Source organism: Giraffa tippelskirchi, chromosome 8, assembly GCF_054371585.1.
Source record: "Giraffa tippelskirchi isolate mGirTip1 chromosome 8, T2T-mGirTip1v1.2.pri, whole genome shotgun sequence".
Lineage (NCBI taxonomy): Eukaryota > Metazoa > Chordata > Mammalia > Artiodactyla > Giraffidae > Giraffa > Giraffa tippelskirchi.
In genome coordinates this window covers 65,958,332-65,980,015 of record NC_137282.1, presented here as the reverse complement: position 1 = coordinate 65,980,015, position 21,684 = coordinate 65,958,332, and the positions used below count along the sequence as shown (strand labels likewise).

Genomic DNA, 21,684 nt, shown 5'->3' with positions numbered 1-21,684 from the left:
GAGAGCGGAGAGGAGCCCCCAGCCAGATCACTTGCTGCCGAGATGTTCTGCTGTTTGCCCCTGCCCAGAGGCCGGGGCCTCAGGAGAGCTCACAGGCAGTGTGCGTGGGCACCCTGTCGACATTGGCTCAGGGCACCCCCGAGACGCCTCTGGCCCTTTGCCCGGAGAAACAGAAAGGTAACACGGGGAGCCCCCGGCCGGGCCAGGCCACCTCTCCCATGCCACCCGGAAACACCGGGTCCTTTGCCTGTGTGTGTGGATGCGGGTTTCTCGGGGTGTGTCTCCCTCAAGGAAGCCCAGGTGGATGTGGGGTCAGAAGCCTGCCGACAAGTTGTGTCCACACCCCAGGGGAGAGCATGCTGGGCGGGATGGGGAGAGTGCGGGCAGGGCCGGCCGCCCAGGCTGACCTCACACCCTCAGGTGGGTCTCTTTCCTCCCGGGTGGGGATCTGAGCAGACACACGTCTCTGACCCTTCTGGGCAGAGAAGTTCGAGCAGGCCGAAGCAGCGGCTCCACTGGCCAGGCCCAGCTCGGAAAACTCCCAGCATGGCTGGCTGACGGTCACTGTCGTTGCAGAGCTTCCCACGTGATGAGGCCGAGGACGGGGACACCCCATCCAGCTCCCGGAGGGAGGGGTCGGAGCACCACCCCCCCCGCCCGTGAGGCCCAGTGCAGGCTCCAGGTGAGCGTGCCCACGGAGGCATCAGCCCCACCGGGGGCGAAGCGGAGGCGGGGAAGGCCTGCTGCCGAGACACCGCCCAGGATACACCCGGCGGCCCAGTCTGAGGCTGCCACGGAGCTCAGCACACCCGGCTCCGACCCAGAGTCCCGAGAACCCCGGCCTCTGAGGCAGCAGGAGGACCTGGAGCCCAGCACGCCAGAGCACAGAGGTGAGGACGCTGGGGCTGGTGTACGGGAGTGTGTGCGGAGGGGGTGCTGAGCTACACAGGGACGAGTCCCCGAAAGCTGCTGCTGGGCCTGCAGCAAGCGCTGGCCTCACACCCCCCACCCCCCATCTTGCACACTTCAGTCCCAAAAGACATCCGACCCTGGGTATTCTTTGCGAATCTCTTGGAAGCTTTCTGTCCCGGGATACGCACATGCCAAGGCTGGCCTGCGGGCAAACGATGCTTCTCCCACAGCTCTAGCACTGGCCTCCAACTGGAACCAGGCTCCACTTCCCAGACCTGTCCCTACAGAGGTGGTGGCTCCAGGTGCAGGACCCAGGGATCCACCGAGGGCAGATGGAGAACCGAGACTTGCCCTCGCAGAGACACCAGGCCAGCTGGGTACTGGCCAGCACACCGGGCAGATCGGATCTCCGTGCCTGCAGGACCCCCAGCCCCAGGCACTGATGTCCCACCCCCTCAGCCAGAACCTCCACCTCCACGTGCACCTCTACCTGCTCGGCCTTTGGCAGGAGAACCCGAGGCAGAGGAGGAGTCACCGCCTCGGCAGGGAGAGCCTGCCCTGGCTCCCGCGCAACACCCAGACGCCCACGATGACTCACCCACCCCTGCAGGGAGAACGAGCCCCCGCTCTGGACAGAGACCCAGAGCCCTTGCCGGAAACACCACGTCCAGGGGAGCGGTCGGCTCTGCAGCCTCCATCCCTGTCTGCTCACCGTGGACGCCGTCAGCTCGGTCTGCCCCCAGGGGACATGGAGTTCCTTTCCCCCGAACTGCTTTGTATTTGGTTTGTTTCCACCTTTCTGGTGATGTTTTCTTTTTTGCATGGTTTCCTGTATTTTTGTTGGTTAAGTTGGGAGTAGTAAACTTTTTCATCATTGTTGCAATTTGGGAACACTGTTGTGTAACTCTGGTGATACTGTGTTACCATCACCACTTTGTAGTTTCAGACCCGTTCCATCTGTATGCCCCACCCCCAAACAAAGCCTGGATTCAAGGCAAGCATGCCCTGTTCATCCCTCCGCCCGATCCTGAACACAATTTCATCTTTTCTTTCTGTATTCTTTCCTATATTCTTGGTGTCCCCAATCAATGACTCTCAGTGAAATGACTGAAGGAGTTTTTTTCGGACTCTCCACCTACTGTAAGACTCCACTGGAGAGTTCTCATGTTTATGTCCTTTGAACTAGCCTTTGATAGCTGAAAGGACGTTGTACGTCCTTTCAAGATACCACGTGCCAAACGAAGCCCTTTTGGCAAATGCCATCATTATCTCCAGGCAGGCATTGCTGTTTGAAGGGTGACATCTCAGCCAGAAGGCAGAGGCTGAGCTCCTCTTGTTGCACCAGCTCCCAAAAGAAGCCAAGAAAGGGAGCTGTTACAACAAACCACCCCAACGCCCAGGAAAGCGTTCTTCATGACAGAAGGCTAGAAAATGACCCAACATCCTTGTGGCCCAGAACCCCTCTAGAAATTCACTGTTCCATAAAAAAGAGAAACAGATGGGAAGTTCCAAGGAGAGGCAATGCCCATGGCCAGTGTATTTTAGAGACGGCCTGACCGCTCCGGGGAAGACACGCACTGACAGAACCCCTTGGGAAACAGCCGTGATAGTCCTCACTGTCGTAAGGGATTCCTCTGGGGACAACCTGCCCTGGGCACCACACGAGGGAGCAGACCGGCTTCTCTTCCTCTGCCCCCACACCATTGACTCATCAAGGCAGCTCAGGTGTTCTCATGCCCTGCCTGCCTGCCTGCCTGGCTCATCCGAGAGCTGTGACCACCTCCAGGACAGGACTCCACCTTCCGCTCTCTGTGTACCGTGAATCTGCACACAGTGGGCTTTCAGAACCTTAGGAGACTTGAGCCATTCCCACTCGAGCCAGAACCCTCCCCAGGAAGGAAAACAGCTGTGGAGTCCTTTTGGCCCCAGCACTGGTTCCGAAACCCTGGCGGCTCCTAGAGCCTCTACGGTGTGAAGAGGGAGGTCCCTTTTGACAGAGCTTTCCGGCCGTCAGATCTAAGCTGCTGTTTCACTGTCAGCTGTGTCTCTTCCGTTGCAGCGTTGCAGGTGGGCCACGCTGCTCCAAAGGAGCTCACAAGCTGAGTTTCAAGGGAGGTATTGAGAGGACAGGGATGGCTACAACGTGCTGCAAACTGAGTGAGGGTCCCCACAATCCTCAGCAAAGGTCTGTGGTGTGCAAGTGGGGAGCAGAGGGCCCCCAAGTTCCAAAGGAAGGGAGGTACTCGGGAGCTAAAGCCCTTGGCTTCTGTGGTAGCAGCTGCAGATGGCAGCTCGTCCACAGTGCACTTCGAATGAGGTCATATGAGCGGGACTCTGGAAATGGCTCCGAAATCCAGAGAAAGGGGTCAGGGTATGTGGGAATCCGGCGGGGGTGGGGGGTGGATGAAGGAAGGTGTCCTTCCTCTCTCCAGTGCAATTTGGTTTGGTGAGTCTCAAAGCTACCAGATGGCACTTCCCAAGTCAGGCCCCTGCAGGAATCAGGGTGGGCTGCATGCCTCGGCCCCTGCCACAGGGACAAGCCACACCAGTGGCCTCCCTGAGCTCCAATGGCCGGATCTGGGGGTTCTGTCTGGGTGCACACGTCCTTGCTCTGGCCAAGTTCCCCCCTTCTCTGAGCACCAGCTTCATCCTCTCGAATGAGGACATCGATTGCTACCTTGGCACGTTACTCTCTTCATCCTGTGAAGACTCATTAGGCTTATCCTACAATTACTAGCTGGCCCGAAGAGATATCTCCTGAATCCAGATTAAGCTGGAGTCTCCCAGGCTCATCTGGCATGTCTTCCCTGAAGTCTGCCAAAACCCACACCCTTGCATTTCCAGGGACTCCCCTTAGCCAGCTGGGCAGAAAACCCAGCATGTTTCAAACAAGCTGACAGACAAGCGGGAGAGGACTCACGGGCAGACGGCTTCCCTCAGGTCTCGGGTGGAGCTCTGGGACCACAGCAGCAACAGGCCATCCCAGCCCCTGGGCTCAGCAGCGCCCTCATTCTCACGCCGGCGGCTCTGCCCTGAGGGGAGCAGGAAGGTCACCAACTGCCGCAGGCGGACCTCACGCCCCTCCCACTGCTGGAGCCTGACCTCACCCGGCCCCACCCCTTCCCCTACCAGAGCAGGACGAGAGCTCCTCTTCCCCTGGCTTCTAACGTGAGGCCCGGCCCTCAGCCCCGATTGGGCACTGCCCCAGTCCGGAGCCAATCACAGTGGCCAAGGAGGTGGAAGGCACCGATTGGCCAGGGCCAGGTCATGTGACCATACTCCCCAGGAAACTCAAATATTACCAAGATTCCCTAAGAAACCAATGAACAAAATTATCCAGTAAAGGCAAACCGTACTTTTTAATGAGGCCAAAGTCTCAGAAAAAAAAAAAAAAATGCTTCACAATGAAGTGCTCAAGGAAGCTACAAAATAAACTTTCAGAAAAGTTTAGTAGTTTTTTTAATAGGGTGACGGAGAGCTATACCTATCCCATATATGTGAATTTAGGTTTAAACTAGATTCCCCTTGGCTATTTTATAAGACAAAAAAACCCCACATCACCCCCTTTCACTCCCCCCCCGCCCCCAAAAAGTGTTTTAATCTATTGAATTTTTGTGTCCTCAGTTGTGTCTGATTCACGGCAACTCACGATCTCTACACAGCCAGGCTCTTCCGTCCATGGAATTCAGGGCAATTTGTTCTGTCACAGTAAATGCCCACCCTGGGTGATCCAAACGGAAGGGCTCAGAGGCTCCTGAGAGACTAACTCCTTTCAGCTGAGCACAGAGCTGGCTCCTCACTGGGATGCCTGTGGCCTGGGGCTCCCAGAGGGGAGAGCACCACTCGCCCCACCGTGTGTTCACAGCTGGAAGTGCAGGCTGCTCCTCACTCCCCCTTGACAGTGTCCCTGAGGGCAGAACAGTGTGAAGTTAATCAAGGTGGAAACGCAAACTCCAATGCAAGCAAACTTCCCACAAGGTCTCCAAAACCACTCAGGAACAGGGTATTGGAAACTGCAGGGGATGACATGAATGGAGATGGAGACTTGACACCTTACACCGAGTTCACTTCCAGTTATCCCTAGACAAACATTCCATGAAAACTTGTCACAAATCTAGAGGAACAATGAGCAGAAACCGGACACGTGCTTTGAGTCTTCACACACAAAACTAAAAGGCAGTCCACAAAAAAAACCAGGAGAATACAGTGCACTTTGCAAAATCAAAGATATCTACTGTGGGAAAGACCTCAGTACAAAAGCAAAAGACAGGTCATACATCGCGAGATGAATGAATGGAAACACAAAGCTTATCAAGGATGTGTCTCCAAACAGACAAAGAACACCAACACAACAAGCCTGTGAAAACTAGGGAAAGGTCTGAAGGGACACCAGACTGAGGAAGACACACACAGAGTATCCCGGATGATGTCCAGCACTGAGGGCCTGAAGAATCAACAGTCTAGTTGTACCTCCTCAGGCCTGTGTGACCCTGGGTGAGGCCTCTGTTTCCCGGTGGCTCTGAGAGATGGACAGGGAGGAAGGGGAAGAGAAATCACTTGCATTTCTAATACTCACAGCAAAGTCTTCCAATGAGAAGGGAATTATCACCCCCACTGACAATGCCATTCACTGAAGTGATCCCCACGGGTCCATCTAACCCAGAAGGGAAGGAAGGACCTGTTCTCACAAAACGGCGAGACATGGAAGAAGGAAGATCAAGCCCACACCAATCCCTGGAAAGAGAAGCTGTGCTCAGGGCTTGAAAGAATTCCTATTTGGAAAATGATATCCCAGCCCCACAAGGCAATCCACAGCTTCGATGCTATTCCTCCCAAAATGCCAATGCATTTTCGCACCCAACCAAGAATTGCAAAAGGGGTACGGAAACAGAAAAGAGCCTAAATTGTCAATACAATCCGACGAAAAAGCCCCGATACGGGCATCCAAGGTTGTGTGAAAGGAAATTAGACGACCAAACTAGGATCCTCAGGAGTGTATCGGAGAAGGCAATGGCGACCCACTCCAGTACTCTTGCCTGGAAAATGCCCTGGACGGAGGAGCCTGGTAGGCTGCAGGCCATGGGGTCGCGCAGAGTCAGACACGACTGAAGTGACTTAGCCGCAGCAGCAGCAGCAGGAGCCGGACAGTATGCTATTGGGAATACAACAACACACACAGATCCAGATCGATGGAATAAAGTTGAGGGTCCAGACACAGACCCCAGCATCCATGCTCAACTCATCTCTGACACAGAAGGGGAGAATATCCAAATGGGAACAAGAAAGCCTCTTCAATACATGTCCATGGGAAAACCAGACAGCTACATCTGAAGAACGCTATTGGTTTTGATCTCAGACCACCTCAATATCGGGGAAAACCTCACCCTAAAGGCTGATGTCATGAGATAGCTAGAAAGAAGCGTAGGTCAAAGGCTCCTTAACATCAGAGTCTCCTTGCCATTTGCTGGGCGGAGGTAGAAATGGGTCTCTTCAAGTAAGGGAAAGAGGTACACGAAGTACACCAATGGGTTTCCATCCAATGGAACCTCTTCACAACAGAGAAGCTAAGCATTCACAAATGCAAAAGAGAGGAAACGGAACACGAGAGACTCCTTGCAAGTGGTGTATCTGAGAAGGGGTTCATATGGAAAGGACGAAGAATGCACAGCACTCAGATTCCAAGAAACACCACCACCACCCTTGACCCTTCCCCCATGACCAACTCCGACCTAAAGCCTTTCTCTCCCTCTAACCTATCCCTAAAACATAACCCTCATCTAATCATATACACGTGCATTCCTAGCATCCATCCGTCCACACACGAGAGAGAAAGAGGAAGACACAGACTGAATTGAGAAAGGAAAAGAGAGGGACACAGCCAGAGAGAGACACGGAACCAAAGAGAGGAAAGGAGTCGATGGTCCAGACTTTTCATCAATCTGTCTCGAAGGTAGAAGCAATGACAGCGCCCATCCACCCCAGAAGGGGGAAAAGGACGGAAGGTTTGGAGAGGAAAAGACAAGAACGCAGGGAGCCATTAGAAGCTCAGCCACCCGCAGAAGCCGAGCTGGGACACTTGAACAGAATCTCAATGGAAACAGAGGACTAGAAAGATGGCCACTGTTTTCTATAAGAGAGGGAGACCTTCGAGTCTTCCTTTCGGTCCTCCAACTTGGACGCGGGGTCTCAAAACATTCAGGAGGGGGAGTGCCTTTTCCTGGGTACCACGGCACATCGAGGCCTCGTTCTGCCCCATTCTGTGCTGTGTCAGCCCAGGAAGGAATCTTTCTTTCTGAAGTCTCAGCGCACAAGCTCCACGTGATATCGGCCCCAGGTGGAAAGGCATGGAGCTGCTCGTAGGCCGACAGACCTAGGAAGCAGATGGGAGAATGACCGCCACTCTGCAGATGGAGAGACTGGGGAAACCCTGAGGGGCATATGCTTGTCCAGGGCCACACCACTTATGAGAAGAAGGAGCCTGGTCTGAGAGCAGCGGGGCCCTCGGAGCTCAGGCCCTGGCTGCACCCAGGCCTCCCCAGGGCTCTCGGCTGGGCTGGGTGGGTGTCACTGTGCCTGCACATGGCTTAAGGGTGGTGGTCGAGCAGTCAGAAACCCAGAGATTCCCTTGGGAAGTTTTGGGGAAGGGACCTCAGCACGAACCCCAAGAAATGATGTCACCTGCCGGCAACAGAACCCAACAGAACCCGCAACCCGGGTATCCAGGCCTCGAGAGCGGAGAGGAGCCCCCAGCCAGATCACTTGCTGCCGAGATGTTCTGCTGTTTGCCCCTGCCCAGAGGCCGGGGCCTCAGGAGAGCTCACAGGCAGTGTGCGTGGGCACCCTGTCGACATTGGCTCAGGGCACCCCCGAGACGCCTCTGGCCCTTTGCCCGGAGAAACAGAAAGGTAACACGGGGAGCCCCCGGCCGGGCCAGGCCACCTCTCCCATGCCACCCGGAAACACCGGGTCCTTTGCCTGTGTGTGTGGATGCGGGTTTCTCGGGGTGTGTCTCCCTCAAGGAAGCCCAGGTGGATGTGGGGTCAGAAGCCTGCCGACAAGTTGTGTCCACACCCCAGGGGAGAGCATGCTGGGCGGGATGGGGAGAGTGCGGGCAGGGCCGGCCGCCCAGGCTGACCTCACACCCTCAGGTGGGTCTCTTTCCTCCCGGGTGGGGATCTGAGCAGACACACGTCTCTGACCCTTCTGGGCAGAGAAGTTCGAGCAGGCCGAAGCAGCGGCTCCACTGGCCAGGCCCAGCTCGGAAAACTCCCAGCATGGCTGGCTGACGGTCACTGTCGTTGCAGAGCTTCCCACGTGATGAGGCCGAGGACGGGGACACCCCATCCAGCTCCCGGAGGGAGGGGTCGGAGCACCACCCCCCCCGCCCGTGAGGCCCAGTGCAGGCTCCAGGTGAGCGTGCCCACGGAGGCATCAGCCCCACCGGGGGCGAAGCGGAGGCGGGGAAGGCCTGCTGCCGAGACACCGCCCAGGATACACCCGGCGGCCCAGTCTGAGGCTGCCACGGAGCTCAGCACACCCGGCTCCGACCCAGAGTCCCGAGAACCCCGGCCTCTGAGGCAGCAGGAGGACCTGGAGCCCAGCACGCCAGAGCACAGAGGTGAGGACGCTGGGGCTGGTGTACGGGAGTGTGTGCGGAGGGGGTGCTGAGCTACACAGGGACGAGTCCCCGAAAGCTGCTGCTGGGCCTGCAGCAAGCGCTGGCCTCACACCCCCCACCCCCCATCTTGCACACTTCAGTCCCAAAAGACATCCGACCCTGGGTATTCTTTGCGAATCTCTTGGAAGCTTTCTGTCCCGGGATACGCACATGCCAAGGCTGGCCTGCGGGCAAACGATGCTTCTCCCACAGCTCTAGCACTGGCCTCCAACTGGAACCAGGCTCCACTTCCCAGACCTGTCCCTACAGAGGTGGTGGCTCCAGGTGCAGGACCCAGGGATCCACCGAGGGCAGATGGAGAACCGAGACTTGCCCTCGCAGAGACACCAGGCCAGCTGGGTACTGGCCAGCACACCGGGCAGATCGGATCTCCGTGCCTGCAGGACCCCCAGCCCCAGGCACTGATGTCCCACCCCCTCAGCCAGAACCTCCACCTCCACGTGCACCTCTACCTGCTCGGCCTTTGGCAGGAGAACCCGAGGCAGAGGAGGAGTCACCGCCTCGGCAGGGAGAGCCTGCCCTGGCTCCCGCGCAACACCCAGACGCCCACGATGACTCACCCACCCCTGCAGGGAGAACGAGCCCCCGCTCTGGACAGAGACCCAGAGCCCTTGCCGGAAACACCACGTCCAGGGGAGCGGTCGGCTCTGCAGCCTCCATCCCTGTCTGCTCACCGTGGACGCCGTCAGCTCGGTCTGCCCCCAGGGGACATGGAGTTCCTTTCCCCCGAACTGCTTTGTATTTGGTTTGTTTCCACCTTTCTGGTGATGTTTTCTTTTTTGCATGGTTTCCTGTATTTTTGTTGGTTAAGTTGGGAGTAGTAAACTTTTTCATCATTGTTGCAATTTGGGAACACTGTTGTGTAACTCTGGTGATACTGTGTTACCATCACCACTTTGTAGTTTCAGACCCGTTCCATCTGTATGCCCCACCCCCAAACAAAGCCTGGATTCAAGGCAAGCATGCCCTGTTCATCCCTCCGCCCGATCCTGAACACAATTTCATCTTTTCTTTCTGTATTCTTTCCTATATTCTTGGTGTCCCCAATCAATGACTCTCAGTGAAATGACTGAAGGAGTTTTTTTCGGACTCTCCACCTACTGTAAGACTCCACTGGAGAGTTCTCATGTTTATGTCCTTTGAACTAGCCTTTGATAGCTGAAAGGACGTTGTACGTCCTTTCAAGATACCACGTGCCAAACGAAGCCCTTTTGGCAAATGCCATCATTATCTCCAGGCAGGCATTGCTGTTTGAAGGGTGACATCTCAGCCAGAAGGCAGAGGCTGAGCTCCTCTTGTTGCACCAGCTCCCAAAAGAAGCCAAGAAAGGGAGCTGTTACAACAAACCACCCCAACGCCCAGGAAAGCGTTCTTCATGACAGAAGGCTAGAAAATGACCCAACATCCTTGTGGCCCAGAACCCCTCTAGAAATTCACTGTTCCATAAAAAAGAGAAACAGATGGGAAGTTCCAAGGAGAGGCAATGCCCATGGCCAGTGTATTTTAGAGACGGCCTGACCGCTCCGGGGAAGACACGCACTGACAGAACCCCTTGGGAAACAGCCGTGATAGTCCTCACTGTCGTAAGGGATTCCTCTGGGGACAACCTGCCCTGGGCACCACACGAGGGAGCAGACCGGCTTCTCTTCCTCTGCCCCCACACCATTGACTCATCAAGGCAGCTCAGGTGTTCTCATGCCCTGCCTGCCTGCCTGCCTGGCTCATCCGAGAGCTGTGACCACCTCCAGGACAGGACTCCACCTTCCGCTCTCTGTGTACCGTGAATCTGCACACAGTGGGCTTTCAGAACCTTAGGAGACTTGAGCCATTCCCACTCGAGCCAGAACCCTCCCCAGGAAGGAAAACAGCTGTGGAGTCCTTTTGGCCCCAGCACTGGTTCCGAAACCCTGGCGGCTCCTAGAGCCTCTACGGTGTGAAGAGGGAGGTCCCTTTTGACAGAGCTTTCCGGCCGTCAGATCTAAGCTGCTGTTTCACTGTCAGCTGTGTCTCTTCCGTTGCAGCGTTGCAGGTGGGCCACGCTGCTCCAAAGGAGCTCACAAGCTGAGTTTCAAGGGAGGTATTGAGAGGACAGGGATGGCTACAACGTGCTGCAAACTGAGTGAGGGTCCCCACAATCCTCAGCAAAGGTCTGTGGTGTGCAAGTGGGGAGCAGAGGGCCCCCAAGTTCCAAAGGAAGGGAGGTACTCGGGAGCTAAAGCCCTTGGCTTCTGTGGTAGCAGCTGCAGATGGCAGCTCGTCCACAGTGCACTTCGAATGAGGTCATATGAGCGGGACTCTGGAAATGGCTCCGAAATCCAGAGAAAGGGGTCAGGGTATGTGGGAATCCGGCGGGGGTGGGGGGTGGATGAAGGAAGGTGTCCTTCCTCTCTCCAGTGCAATTTGGTTTGGTGAGTCTCAAAGCTACCAGATGGCACTTCCCAAGTCAGGCCCCTGCAGGAATCAGGGTGGGCTGCATGCCTCGGCCCCTGCCACAGGGACAAGCCACACCAGTGGCCTCCCTGAGCTCCAATGGCCGGATCTGGGGGTTCTGTCTGGGTGCACACGTCCTTGCTCTGGCCAAGTTCCCCCCTTCTCTGAGCACCAGCTTCATCCTCTCGAATGAGGACATCGATTGCTACCTTGGCACGTTACTCTCTTCATCCTGTGAAGACTCATTAGGCTTATCCTACAATTACTAGCTGGCCCGAAGAGATATCTCCTGAATCCAGATTAAGCTGGAGTCTCCCAGGCTCATCTGGCATGTCTTCCCTGAAGTCTGCCAAAACCCACACCCTTGCATTTCCAGGGACTCCCCTTAGCCAGCTGGGCAGAAAACCCAGCATGTTTCAAACAAGCTGACAGACAAGCGGGAGAGGACTCACGGGCAGACGGCTTCCCTCAGGTCTCGGGTGGAGCTCTGGGACCACAGCAGCAACAGGCCATCCCAGCCCCTGGGCTCAGCAGCGCCCTCATTCTCACGCCGGCGGCTCTGCCCTGAGGGGAGCAGGAAGGTCACCAACTGCCGCAGGCGGACCTCACGCCCCTCCCACTGCTGGAGCCTGACCTCACCCGGCCCCACCCCTTCCCCTACCCGAGCAGGACGAGAGCTCCTCTTCCCCTGGCTTCTAACGTGAGGCCCGGCCCTCAGCCCCGATTGGGCACTGCCCCAGTCCGGAGCCAATCACAGTGGCCAAGGAGGTGGAAGGCACCGATTGGCCAGGGCCAGGTCATGTGACCATACTCCCCAGGAAACTCAAATATTACCAAGATTCCCTAAGAAACCAATGAACAAAATTATCCAGTAAAGGCAAACCGTACTTTTTAATGAGGCCAAAGTCTCAGAAAAAAAAAAAAAATGCTTCACAATGAAGTGCTCAAGGAAGCTACAAAATAAACTTTCAGAAAAGTTTAGTAGTTTTTTTAATAGGGTGACGGAGAGCTATACCTATCCCATATATGTGAATTTAGGTTTAAACTAGATTCCCCTTGGCTATTTTATAAGACAAAAAAACCCCACATCACCCCCTTTCACTCCCCCCCCGCCCCCAAAAAGTGTTTTAATCTATTGAATTTTTGTGTCCTCAGTTGTGTCTGATTCACGGCAACTCACGATCTCTACACAGCCAGGCTCTTCCGTCCATGGAATTCAGGGCAATTTGTTCTGTCACAGTAAATGCCCACCCTGGGTGATCCAAACGGAAGGGCTCAGAGGCTCCTGAGAGACTAACTCCTTTCAGCTGAGCACAGAGCTGGCTCCTCACTGGGATGCCTGTGGCCTGGGGCTCCCAGAGGGGAGAGCACCACTCGCCCCACCGTGTGTTCACAGCTGGAAGTGCAGGCTGCTCCTCACTCCCCCTTGACAGTGTCCCTGAGGGCAGAACAGTGTGAAGTTAATCAAGGTGGAAACGCAAACTCCAATGCAAGCAAACTTCCCACAAGGTCTCCAAAACCACTCAGGAACAGGGTATTGGAAACTGCAGGGGATGACATGAATGGAGATGGAGACTTGACACCTTACACCGAGTTCACTTCCAGTTATCCCTAGACAAACATTCCATGAAAACTTGTCACAAATCTAGAGGAACAATGAGCAGAAACCGGACACGTGCTTTGAGTCTTCACACACAAAACTAAAAGGCAGTCCACAAAAAAAACCAGGAGAATACAGTGCACTTTGCAAAATCAAAGATATCTACTGTGGGAAAGACCTCAGTACAAAAGCAAAAGACAGGTCATACATCGCGAGACGAATGAGTGGAAACACAAAGCTTATCAAGGATGTGTCTCCAAACAGACAAAGAACACCAACACAACAAGCCTGTGAAAACTAGGGAAAGGTCTGAAGGGACACCAGACTGAGGAAGACACACACAGAGTATCCCGGATGATGTCCAGCACTGAGGGCCTGAAGAATCAACAGTCTAGTTGTACCTCCTCAGGCCTGTGTGACCCTGGGTGAGGCCTCTGTTTCCCGGTGGCTCTGAGAGATGGACAGGGAGGAAGGGGAAGAGAAATCACTTGCATTTCTAATACTCACAGCAAAGTCTTCCAATGAGAAGGGAATTATCACCCCCACTGACAATGCCATTCACTGAAGTGATCCCCACGGGTCCATCTAACCCAGAAGGGAAGGAAGGACCTGTTCTCACAAAACGGCGAGACATGGAAGAAGGAAGATCAAGCCCACACCAATCCCTGGAAAGAGAAGCTGTGCTCAGGGCTTGAAAGAATTCCTATTTGGAAAATGATATCCCAGCCCCACAAGGCAATCCACAGCTTCGATGCTATTCCTCCCAAAATGCCAATGCATTTTCGCACCCAACCAAGAATTGCAAAAGGGGTACGGAAACAGAAAAGAGCCTAAATTGTCAATACAATCCGACGAAAAAGCCCCGATACGGGCATCCAAGGTTGTGTGAAAGGAAATTAGACGACCAAACTAGGATCCTCAGGAGAGTATCGGAGAAGGCAATGGCGACCCACTCCAGTACTCTTGCCTGGAAAATGCCCTGGACGGAGGAGCCTGGTAGGCTGCAGGCCATGGGGTCACGCAGAGTCAGACACGACTGAAGTGACTTAGCCGCAGCAGCAGCAGCAGGAGCCGGACAGTATGCTATTGGGAATACAACAACACACACAGATCCAGATCGATGGAATAAAGTTGAGGGTCCAGACACAGACCCCAGCATCCATGCTCAACTCATCTCTGACACAGAAGGGGAGAATATCCAAATGGGAACAAGAAAGCCTCTTCAATACATGTCCATGGGAAAACCAGACAGCTACATCTGAAGAACGCTATTGGTTTTGATCTCAGACCACCTCAATATCGGGGAAAACCTCACCCTAAAGGCTGATGTCATGAGATAGCTAGAAAGAAGCGTAGGTCAAAGGCTCCTTAACATCAGAGTCTCCTTGCCATTTGCTGGGCGGAGGTAGAAATGGGTCTCTTCAAGTAAGGGAAAGAGGTACACGAAGTACACCAATGGGTTTCCATCCAATGGAACCTCTTCACAACAGAGAAGCTAAGCATTCACAAATGCAAAAGAGAGGAAACGGAACACGAGAGACTCCTTGCAAGTGGTGTATCTGAGAAGGGGTTCATATGGAAAGAGACGAAGAATGCACAGCACTCAGATTCCAAGAAACACCACCACCACCCTTGACCCTTCCCCCATGACCAACTCCGACCTAAAGCCTTTCTCTCCCTCTAACCTATCCCTAAAACATAACCCTCATCTAATCATATACACGTGCATTCCTAGCATCCATCCGTCCACACACGAGAGAGAAAGAGGAAGACACAGACTGAATTGAGAAAGGAAAAGAGAGGGACACAGCCAGAGAGAGACACGGAACCAAAGAGAGGAAAGGAGTCGATGGTCCAGACTTTTCATCAATCTGTCTCGAAGGTAGAAGCAATGACAGCGCCCATCCACCCCAGAAGGGGGAAAAGGACGGAAGGTTTGGAGAGGAAAAGACAAGAACGCAGGGAGCCATTAGAAGCTCAGCCACCCGCAGAAGCCGAGCTGGGACACTTGAACAGAATCTCAATGGAAACAGAGGACTAGAAAGATGGCCACTGTTTTCTATAAGAGAGGGAGACCTTCGAGTCTTCCTTTCGGTCCTCCAACTTGGACGCGGGGTCTCAAAACATTCAGGAGGGGGAGTGCCTTTTCCTGGGTACCACGGCACATCGAGGCCTCGTTCTGCCCCATTCTGTGCTGTGTCAGCCCAGGAAGGAATCTTTCTTTCTGAAGTCTCAGCGCACAAGCTCCACGTGATATCGGCCCCAGGTGGAAAGGCATGGAGCTGCTCGTAGGCCGACAGACCTAGGAAGCAGATGGGAGAATGACCGCCACTCTGCAGATGGAGAGACTGGGGAAACCCTGAGGGGCATATGCTTGTCCAGGGCCACACCACTTATGAGAAGAAGGAGCCTGGTCTGAGAGCAGCGGGGCCCTCGGAGCTCAGGCCCTGGCTGCACCCAGGCCTCCCCAGGGCTCTCGGCTGGGCTGGGTGGGTGTCACTGTGCCTGCACATGGCTTAAGGGTGGTGGTCGAGCAGTCAGAAACCCAGAGATTCCCTTGGGAAGTTTTGGGGAAGGGACCTCAGCACGAACCCCAAGAAATGATGTCACCTGCCGGCAACAGAACCCAACAGAACCCGCAACCCGGGTATCCAGGCCTCGAGAGCGGAGAGGAGCCCCCAGCCAGATCACTTGCTGCCGAGATGTTCTGCTGTTTGCCCCTGCCCAGAGGCCGGGGCCTCAGGAGAGCTCACAGGCAGTGTGCGTGGGCACCCTGTCGACGTTGGCTCAGGGCACCCCCGAGACGCCTCTGGCCCTTTGCCCGGAGAAACAGAAAGGTAACACGGGGAGCCCCCGGCCGGGCCAGGCCACCTCTCCCATGCCACCCGGAAACACCGGGTCCTTTGCCTGTGTGTGTGGATGCGGGTTTCTCGGGGTGTGTCTCCCTCAAGGAAGCCCAGGTGGATGTGGGGTCAGAAGCCTGCCGACAAGTTGTGTCCACACCCCAGGGGAGAGCATGCTGGGCGGGATGGGGAGAGTGCGGGCAGGGCCGGCCGCCCAGGCTGACCTCACACCCTCAGGTGGGTCTCTTTCCTCCCGGGTGGGGATCTGAGCAGACACACGTCTCTGACCCTTCTGGGCAGAGAAGTTCGAGCAGGCCGAAGCAGCGGCTCCACTGGCCAGGCCCAGCTCGGAAAACTCCCAGCATGGCTGGCTGACGGTCACTGTCGTTGCAGAGCTTCCCACGTGATGAGGCCGAGGACGGGGACACCCCATCCAGCTCCCGGAGGGAGGGGTCGGAGCACCACCCCCCCGCCCGTGAGGCCCAGTGCAGGCTCCAGGTGAGCGTGCCCACGGAGGCATCAGCCCCACCGGGGGCGAAGCGGAGGCGGGGAAGGCCTGCTGCCGAGACACCGCCCAGGATACACCCGGCGGCCCAGTCTGAGGCTGCCACGGAGCTCAGCACACCCGGCTCCGACCCAGAGTCCCGAGAACCCCGGCCTCTGAGGCAGCAGGAGGACCTGGAGCCCAGCACGCCAGAGCACAGAGGTGAGGACGCTGGGGCTGGTGTACGGGAGTGTGTGCGGAGGGGGTGCTGAGCTACACAGGGACGAGTCCCCGAAAGCTGCTGCTGGGCCTGCAGCAAGCGCTGGCCTCACACCCCCCACCCCCCATCTTGCACACTTCAGTCCCAAAAGACATCCGACCCTGGGTATTCTTTGGGAATCTCTTGGAAGCTTTCTGTCCCGGGATACGCACATGCCAAGGCTGGCCTGCGGGCAAACGATGCTTCTCCCACAGCTCTAGCACTGGCCTCCAACTGGAACCAGGCTCCACTTCCCAGACCTGTCCCTACAGAGGTGGTGGCTCCAGGTGCAGGACCCAGGGATCCACCGAGGGCAGATGGAGAACCGAGACTTGCCCTCGCAGAGACACCAGGCCAGCTGGGTACTGGCCAGCACACCGGGCAGATCGGATCTCCGTGCCTGCAGGACCCCCAGCCCCAGGCACTGATGTCCCACCCCCTCAGCCAGAACCTCCACCTCCACGTGCACCTCTACCTGCTCGGCCTTTGGCAGGAGAACCCGAGGCAGAGGAGGAGTCACCGCCTCGGCAGGGAGAGCCTGCCCTCGCTCCCGCGCAACACCCAGACGCCCACGATGACTCACCCACCCCTGCAGGGAGAACGAGCCCCCGCTCTGGACAGAGACCCAGAGCCCTTGCCGGAAACACCACGTCCAGGGGAGCGGTCGGCTCTGCAGCCTCCATCCCTGTCTGCTCACCGTGGACGCCGTCAGCTCGGTCTGCCCCCAGGGGACATGGAGTTCCTTTCCCCCGAACTGCTTTGTATTTGGTTTGTTTCCACCTTTCTGGTGATGTTTTCTTTTTTGCATGGTTTCCTGTATTTTTGTTGGTTAAGTTGGGAGTAGTAAACTTTTTCATCATTGTTGCAATTTGGGAACACTGTTGTGTAACTCTGGTGATACTGTGTTACCATCACCACTTTGTAGTTTCAGACCCGTTCCATCTGTATGCCCCACCCCCAAACAAAGCCTGGATTCAAGGCAAGCATGCCCTGTTCATCCCTCCGCCCGATCCTGAACACAATTTCATCTTTTCTTTCTGTATTCTTTCCTATATTCTTGGTGTCCCCAATCAATGACTCTCAGTGAAATGACTGAAGGAGTTTTTTTCGGACTCTCCACCTACTGTAAGACTCCACTGGAGAGTTCTCATGTTTATGTCCTTTGAACTAGCCTTTGATAGCTGAAAGGACGTTGTACGTCCTTTCAAGATACCACGTGCCAAACGAAGCCCTTTTGGCAAATGCCATCATTATCTCCAGGCAGGCATTGCTGTTTGAAGGGTGACATCTCAGCCAGAAGGCAGAGGCTGAGCTCCTCTTGTTGCACCAGCTCCCAAAAGAAGCCAAGAAAGGGAGCTGTTACAACAAACCACCCCAACGCCCAGGAAAGCGTTCTTCATGACAGAAGGCTAGAAAATGACCCAACATCCTTGTGGCCCAGAACCCCTCTAGAAATTCACTGTTCCATAAAAAAGAGAAACAGATGGGAAGTTCCAAGGAGAGGCAATGCCCATGGCCAGTGTATTTTAGAGACGGCCTGACCGCTCCGGGGAAGACACGCACTGACAGAACCCCTTGGGAAACAGCCGTGATAGTCCTCACTGTCGTAAGGGATTCCTCTGGGGACAACCTGCCCTGGGCACCACACGAGGGAGCAGACCGGCTTCTCTTCCTCTGCCCCCACACCATTGACTCATCAAGGCAGCTCAGGTGTTCTCATGCCCTGCCTGCCTGCCTGCCTGGCTCATCCGAGAGCTGTGACCACCTCCAGGACAGGACTCCACCTTCCGCTCTCTGTGTACCGTGAATCTGCACACAGTGGGCTTTCAGAACCTTAGGAGACTTGAGCCATTCCCACTCGAGCCAGAACCCTCCCCAGGAAGGAAAACAGCTGTGGAGTCCTTTTGGCCCCAGCACTGGTTCCGAAACCCTGACGGCTCCTAGAGCCTCTACGGTGTGAAGAGGGAGGTCCCTTTTGACAGAGCTTTCCGGCCGTCAGATCTAAGCTGCTGTTTCACTGTCAGCTGTGTCTCTTCCGTTGCAGCGTTGCAGGTGGGCCACGCTGCTCCAAAGGAGCTCACAAGCTGAGTTTCAAGGGAGGTATTGAGAGGACAGGGATGGCTACAACGTGCTGCAAACTGAGTGAGGGTCCCCACAATCCTCAGCAAAGGTCTGTGGTGTGCAAGTGGGGAGCAGAGGGCCCCCAAGTTCCAAAGGAAGGGAGGTACTCGGGAGCTAAAGCCCTTGGCTTCTGTGGTAGCAGCTGCAGATGGCAGCTCGTCCACAGTGCACTTCGAATGAGGTCATATGAGCGGGACTCTGGAAATGGCTCCGAAATCCAGAGAAAGGGGTCAGGGTATGTGGGAATCCGGCGGGGGTGGGGGGTGGATGAAGGAAGGTGTCCTTCCTCTCTCCAGTGCAATTTGGTTTGGTGAGTCTCAAAGCTACCAGATGGCACTTCCCAAGTCAGGCCCCTGCAGGAATCAGGGTGGGCTGCATGCCTCGGCCCCTGCCACAGGGACAAGCCACACCAGTGGCCTCCCTGAGCTCCAATGGCCGGATCTGGGGGTTCTGTCTGGGTGCACACGTCCTTGCTCTGGCCAAGTTCCCCCCTTCTCTGAGCACCAGCTTCATCCTCTCGAATGAGGACATCGATTGCTACCTTGGCACGTTACTCTCTTCATCCTGTGAAGACTCATTAGGCTTATCCTACAATTACTAGCTGGCCCGAAGAGATATCTCCTGAATCCAGATTAAGCTGGAGTCTCCCAGGCTCATCTGGCATGTCTTCCCTGAAGTCTGCCAAAACCCACACCCTTGCATTTCCAGGGACTCCCCTTAGCCAGCTGGGCAGAAAACCCAGCATGTTTCAAACAAGCTGACAGACAAGCGGGAGAGGACTCACGGGCAGACGGCTTCCCTCAGGTCTCGGGTGGAGCTCTGGGACCACAGCAGCAACAGGCCATCCCAGCCCCTGGGCTCAGCAGCGCCCTCATTCTCACGCCGGCGGCTCTGCCCTGAGGGGAGCAGGAAGGTCACCAACTGCCGCAGGCGGACCTCACGCCCCTCCCACTGCTGGAGCCTGACCTCACCCGGCCCCACCCCTTCCCCTACCCGAGCAGGACGAGAGCTCCTCTTCCCCTGGCTTCTAACGTGAGGCCCGGCCCTCAGCCCCGATTGGGCACTGCCCCAGTCCGGAGCCAATCACAGTGGCCAAGGAGGTGGAAGGCACCGATTGGCCAGGGCCAGGTCATGTGACCATACTCCCCAGGAAACTCAAATATTACCAAGATTCCCTAAGAAACCAATGAACAAAATTATCCAGTAAAGGCAAACCGTACTTTTTAATGAGGCCAAAGTCTCAGAAAAAAAAAAAAAATGCTTCACAATGAAGTGCTCAAGGAAGCTACAAAATAAACTTTCAGAAAAGTTTAGTAGTTTTTTTAATAGGGTGACGGAGAGCTATACCTATCCCATATATGTGAATTTAGGTTTAAACTAGATTCCCCTTGGCTATTTTATAAGACAAAAAAACCCCACATCACCCCCTTTCACTCCCCCCCCGCCCCCAAAAAGTGTTTTAATCTATTGAATTTTTGTGTCCTCAGTTGTGTCTGATTCACGGCAACTCACGATCTCTACACAGCCAGGCTCTTCCGTCCATGGAATTCAGGGCAATTTGTTCTGTCACAGTAAATGCCCACCCTGGGTGATCCAAACGGAAGGGCTCAGAGGCTCCTGAGAGACTAACTCCTTTCAGCTGAGCACAGAGCTGGCTCCTCACTGGGATGCCTGTGGCCTGGGGCTCCCAGAGGGGAGAGCACCACTCGCCCCACCGTGTGTTCACAGCTGGAAGTGCAGGCTGCTCCTCACTCCCCCTTGACAGTGTCCCTGAGGGCAGAACAGTGTGAAGTTAATCAAGGTGGAAACGCAAACTCCAATGCAAGCAAACTTCCCACAAGGTCTCCAAAACCACTCAGGAACAGGGTATTGGAAACTGCAGGGGATGACATGAATGGAGATGGAGACTTGACACCTTACACCGAGTTCACTTCCAGTTATCCCTAGACAAACATTCCATGAAAACTTGTCACAAATCTAGAGGAACAATGAGCAGAAACCGGACACGTGCTTTGAGTCTTCACACACAAAACTAAAAGGCAGTCCACAAAAAAAACCAGGAGAATACAGTGCACTTTGCAAAATCAAAGATATCTACTGTGGGAAAGACCTCAGTACAAAAGCAAAAGACAGGTCATACATCGCGAGACGAATGAGTGGAAACACAAAGCTTATCAAGGATGTGTCTCCAAACAGACAAAGAACACCAACACAACAAGCCTGTGAAAACTAGGGAAAGGTCTGAAGGGACACCAGACTGAGGAAGACACACACAGAGTATCCCGGATGATGTCCAGCACTGAGGGCCTGAAGAATCAACAGTCTAGTTGTACCTCCTCAGGCCTGTGTGACCCTGGGTGAGGCCTCTGTTTCCCGGTGGCTCTGAGAGATGGACAGGGAGGAAGGGGAAGAGAAATCACTTGCATTTCTAATACTCACAGCAAAGTCTTCCAATGAGAAGGGAATTATCACCCCCACTGACAATGCCATTCACTGAAGTGATCCCCACGGGTCCATCTAACCCAGAAGGGAAGGAAGGACCTGTTCTCACAAAACGGCGAGACATGGAAGAAGGAAGATCAAGCCCACACCAATCCCTGGAAAGAGAAGCTGTGCTCAGGGCTTGAAAGAATTCCTATTTGGAAAATGATATCCCAGCCCCACAAGGCAATCCACAGCTTCGATGCTATTCCTCCCAAAATGCCAATGCATTTTCGCACCCAACCAAGAATTGCAAAAGGGGTACGGAAACAGAAAAGAGCCTAAATTGTCAATACAATCCGACGAAAAAGCCCCGATACGGGCATCCAAGGTTGTGTGAAAGGAAATTAGACGACCAAACTAGGATCCTCAGGAGAGTATCGGAGAAGGCAATGGCGACCCACTCCAGTACTCTTGCCTGGAAAATGCCCTGGACGGAGGAGCCTGGTAGGCTGCAGGCCATGGGGTCGCGCAGAGTCAGACACGACTGAAGTGACTTAGCCGCAGCAGCAGCAGCAGGAGCCGGACAGTATGCTATTGGGAATACAACAACACACACAGATCCAGATCGATGGAATAAAGTTGAGGGTCCAGACACAGACCCCAGCATCCATGCTCAACTCATCTCTGACACAGAAGGGGAGAATATCCAAATGGGAACAAGAAAGCCTCTTCAATACATGTCCATGGGAAAACCAGACAGCTACATCTGAAGAACGCTATTGGTTTTGATCTCAGACCACCTCAATATCGGGGAAAACCTCACCCTAAAGGCTGATGTCATGAGATAGCTAGAAAGAAGCGTAGGTCAAAGGCTCCTTAACATCAGAGTCTCCTTGCCATTTGCTGGGCGGAGGTAGAAATGGGTCTCTTCAA

The 21,684-nt window shown here is 55.0% G+C and overlaps 4 protein-coding genes across 4 annotated transcripts in view; 3 read left to right on the top strand and 1 right to left on the bottom strand.

Annotated features, from left to right (window-relative positions):
- The window catches only part of LOC145517098 (uncharacterized), a 437,457-nt gene that overhangs the window by 288,552 nt on the left and 127,221 nt on the right, over positions 1-21,684 (bottom strand). The window contains exons 39-44 of the mRNA XM_081519356.1: positions 19,840-20,097; positions 19,112-19,223; positions 12,201-12,458; positions 11,473-11,584; positions 4,562-4,819; positions 3,833-3,944 (exon numbers count right to left, since the gene is read on the bottom strand). The gene's annotated coding sequence lies outside the window, so the exon portion shown is untranslated. The remainder of the gene's footprint in view (positions 1-3,832; positions 3,945-4,561; positions 4,820-11,472; positions 11,585-12,200; positions 12,459-19,111; positions 19,224-19,839; positions 20,098-21,684) is intronic.
- Positions 36-3,945, top strand: LOC145517340 (uncharacterized). The gene is made up of 3 exons (XM_081519620.1): positions 36-177; positions 577-890; positions 1,143-3,945. Exons 2-3 carry the CDS (start codon positions 590-592, stop codon positions 1,769-1,771), a joined length of 930 nt encoding a protein of 309 aa, XP_081375746.1. The 5' UTR covers positions 36-177; positions 577-589; the 3' UTR covers positions 1,772-3,945.
- Positions 7,676-11,585, top strand: LOC145517342 (uncharacterized). The gene is made up of 3 exons (XM_081519623.1): positions 7,676-7,817; positions 8,217-8,530; positions 8,783-11,585. Exons 2-3 carry the CDS (start codon positions 8,230-8,232, stop codon positions 9,409-9,411), a joined length of 930 nt encoding a protein of 309 aa, XP_081375749.1. The 5' UTR covers positions 7,676-7,817; positions 8,217-8,229; the 3' UTR covers positions 9,412-11,585.
- LOC145517336 (uncharacterized) lies at positions 15,281-17,069 on the top strand. Its single transcript, XM_081519616.1, has 3 exons — positions 15,281-15,457; positions 15,857-16,169; positions 16,422-17,069. Exons 1-3 carry the CDS (start codon positions 15,323-15,325, stop codon positions 17,048-17,050), a joined length of 1,077 nt encoding a protein of 358 aa, XP_081375742.1. The 5' UTR covers positions 15,281-15,322; the 3' UTR covers positions 17,051-17,069.